The sequence below is a fragment of the Parasteatoda tepidariorum genome, chromosome 9, assembly GCF_043381705.1.
Source record: "Parasteatoda tepidariorum isolate YZ-2023 chromosome 9, CAS_Ptep_4.0, whole genome shotgun sequence".
NCBI lineage: Eukaryota > Metazoa > Arthropoda > Arachnida > Araneae > Theridiidae > Parasteatoda > Parasteatoda tepidariorum.
The window spans coordinates 77430912-77434309 of NC_092212.1; the positions used below are offsets into that span (position 1 = coordinate 77430912).

Genomic DNA, 3398 nt, shown 5'->3' on the forward strand with positions numbered 1-3398 from the left:
TTCTCTAAACTCTCATTGGTTAGTCTACAGAGTAAAGGTTACCATACTTGAATTAACGCCTGTTGCTTCTTTGGCGAAAGTAAAGAAAGCCAAACGAAGAAAATTCTAGTTCTAATTTTTTTTTTTTTTTTTTACACAAATGAATATTGATTTGAAAATGAATATAAATACGATCAAAATATAAAGTAATTACATGAATATAATAAAAATTCTTTACTGAGAAAATGTTATGTTTAAAAAGTTAAACTCTACTCAAACGTCATATATGATAATTTTGGAAATTAATATAATGACTAGTATTGCTCAAAATTTTTTGAAAAATATTTATTATTTTCTGCGTTTATCTGCACACGAAGTACACGAACACAAATATGAATATTTCACAAAGTTAAGCTTTTACAATACATTTTGACATTTTTAATTTGGTTATTTTTCCATTTATTTATATAATTTGTCAAAAAAACATTAAAACTGAGCATTTTTCATTGTAATGCAACATTTCATTCTTTATAAAATTGAAACGTCGCAAGAAAAAAAGTTTTTTAATTTAAATAAAAAATTTAATAAACATTTATAATAAATAAATTCAATATAATTTTAAATAATAATTTATTCAGTTTAAAGTTCAAATCAAATAAGAATTAAAATAATAATTCATCAAAATATAATAATAAATTCAAAGAAAAATCTAAATGATTACTATTTTAATATCGAGTCAATTTGAGATTATAAGTAGGACATTGTTTTTACAACAATTATAATCTCTTTTCTTTTCCCCAACACTGTTTAAAAAAAAAATATTTTTTTTTGTTTTTAACAATTCATATTTTTATGTTATACCAGAAAAATGATTTTATGGCTTTTCATTAGAAATTGTTTATTCATCTTTCATTATATTTTATTACTATTTTTTTAATTAAAAAAATTATAAATAATTGTAAGAAAACTCAATTTTGAAATTTATGTATTAAAAATTTATAAGCACAAGTAATTAATCTCTCGAATGCTTAAAAATTGATTTCTTTTCGAAAGCTTTTTTAATCATAACTTTACATATTTATGTAATTATCTTAAATCACTAAAATTAGGTAGTCACTTCTTGATTTTGTATAAATGTTAAAAAAATTTTTATATTTTCGAAAAAAATTCTTTTTTTAATTTTCAAACCGAAAGTAAAAATATTATTCTACAAGCAATTTTCCATGTTGAAAACAAAATAAGCAAATTGAAATCTCCCAGCTAATTTAAGCATGAAAGCTTTGAAAAATTATGAAAAAATTTATGAAACTAGTTTATTTAAATGCATTTCCTTAATAGAATTGCTAAAAATAACTTTTCGAATGATTATTATTATTATTTAATGTTTACTTTAAAGCATATTGCTATGTTCATTTAGGTTACCAATAACTTTATGATAATTATTTTTGACTCGCAAAGCTGTAAGAAAATTTCACATTCTAAAAAAAAGTCCCTTTTATCATAAAAATTAGTAAATATAGAAATAAAATAAAAAACTACTTCAAATTAGCTTGTTTTTACATTTTTTTTTTTTCCTAATTTGAATACAAAAATTAATAACTAGCTAATGAACATTTTTTTAAACAAAATTTTACATAAAATAGATCTCAGTGAGTTTACTTTCTGACGTGTTTTAAATGTTCTTCCTGATTAATATCAAAATCATAAAAAGAACTCGTATTGCCAAAAAAGCGATAAGACGCCAAATTACTGACAAAGAGCAGAAGAGAACTTCATGGAACGCCTCCGAACTTTCACGCTGTTTCCATGGTAACATCTCGCTCGCTGGAGAAAATTCTGGATAACAGCTGAGATTATAAAATGAAGCGCTGCTATGTTTTGACAGATCAGAGATCATAGCGTGATAGTTGGCTGTCAAATTTCATCCAGTGAATTAGTTGCTGTGCTGTTTAAAAGCGAATCTTTTGGAGCTATTGTTCATTTCTTCGCTTGTTTACTTTGAAAATGGCCTACTCTCTATTGCCTTTGTTATCCCGTCGCTCTTGGTGGGATAGTTTTGATTATCCAGCAACACTTCTTGACCAAAACTTTGGAATGGGTCTGATGGATTCTGATTTATTGCCACCACGTCTCTATCGTGGATATTTGCTTCGACCCAGGACCCAGCTGAACTTAGATTCTTCTGGACAGTCCGAAGTCAAGAACGATAAAGATAACTTCGAGGTGAAATTGAATGTTAGCCACTTCAAGCCTGATGAAATAAGTGTGAAAACTGTTGATAATACTGTTGTTATTCACGGAAAACACGAAGAAAAGACCGACGAACACGGATTCATTACCAGAGAGTTTACTCGACGCTACATGTTGCCCGATGGAACCGAACCTGAAACCGTGAAGTCTTCTCTTACTCCAAATGGAATTTTAGTGATCGAAGCTCCTAAAAAAGCCATTGAACCACCTCCAACTGATGAGAAAGTCATTCCAATTACTATTCAGAAGCCTGAGGGTAATTAGAACTTTTAGAGACTTTATATTTAATGAACTGGAATATTTGATGTTCTAATAACTAGGTGTTATTAATAGTACTACCTATTAGAAATTATAATACCTGTGATAAAGCATTATGTTGTCAACATCATTCTGTAATCTCATTTTTGTAAACATTGAATGTTCATTAAAATATTTAATTGAAATTATTTTTGATGTCTTTATTTACATTTTTACACATTACTCTTTTATATATAATGTTAACATAATTAGAAATTTATTATTTATAAAGTAGTTAATTTCAAATTAGAATTTGAAATGTTTAATTTAGTTTTATTAAGTAGGCAATGTTAAGATTACAGTAAATTTATATTAGCTATGAGAAATTCTGTTTTAATTTTAATATAAATCTGCTTAATTTGATAATCAGATTAGTTATTGATTATAAATGCTGAAACTTTTTACAATTATTCTGAAATGTATTAAAATTGCAGTGTTGAATACTATTAAAAGAATTTCAATTTTTAATTGGTAAGATAATTTTTATTTAAGTTTTTTTTTTCAAGTTTAAGAAGTGAATGTTAATAATTAAAAATTGTTTTATTTCATAAAATTTTAAGATAAATTAAAAATTATAAAGTGTTAAAAGTTGTGGAGTTGGAAGCTATGTTTATTTACAAATTAATTTTTTATACAAAGTTCAATAAACTTGAAATATTTATATTTGTTAATATTTTTTAATCTTCTGCTCTATTTCTTTAAGTTTGGCATTTTTAAATTGCTTTACTATTGGTATGAAAATTTTAAATTTTTAATAGAAATTTTCTAATATTTTCAAGTTTATTAAGCTGCCAATCTCAAATAAGAAAACTTCATAGCACTTAGATCAAATATTAATTTATAGTTATTATATATATATATATATATACTAT

The 3398-nt window shown here is 24.7% G+C and overlaps 1 protein-coding gene across 1 annotated transcript; it reads left to right on the top strand.

Moving 5' to 3' along the window:
* The first annotated feature begins 1810 nt into the window (after window positions 1-1810).
* Window positions 1811-2672, top strand: LOC107439931 (protein lethal(2)essential for life). The gene has a single exon (XM_016052684.4). The coding sequence runs from the start codon at window positions 1984-1986 to the stop codon at window positions 2491-2493; it is 510 nt and encodes a 169-aa protein (XP_015908170.1). The 5' UTR covers window positions 1811-1983; the 3' UTR covers window positions 2494-2672.
* Window positions 2673-3398: the final 726 nt, after the last annotated feature.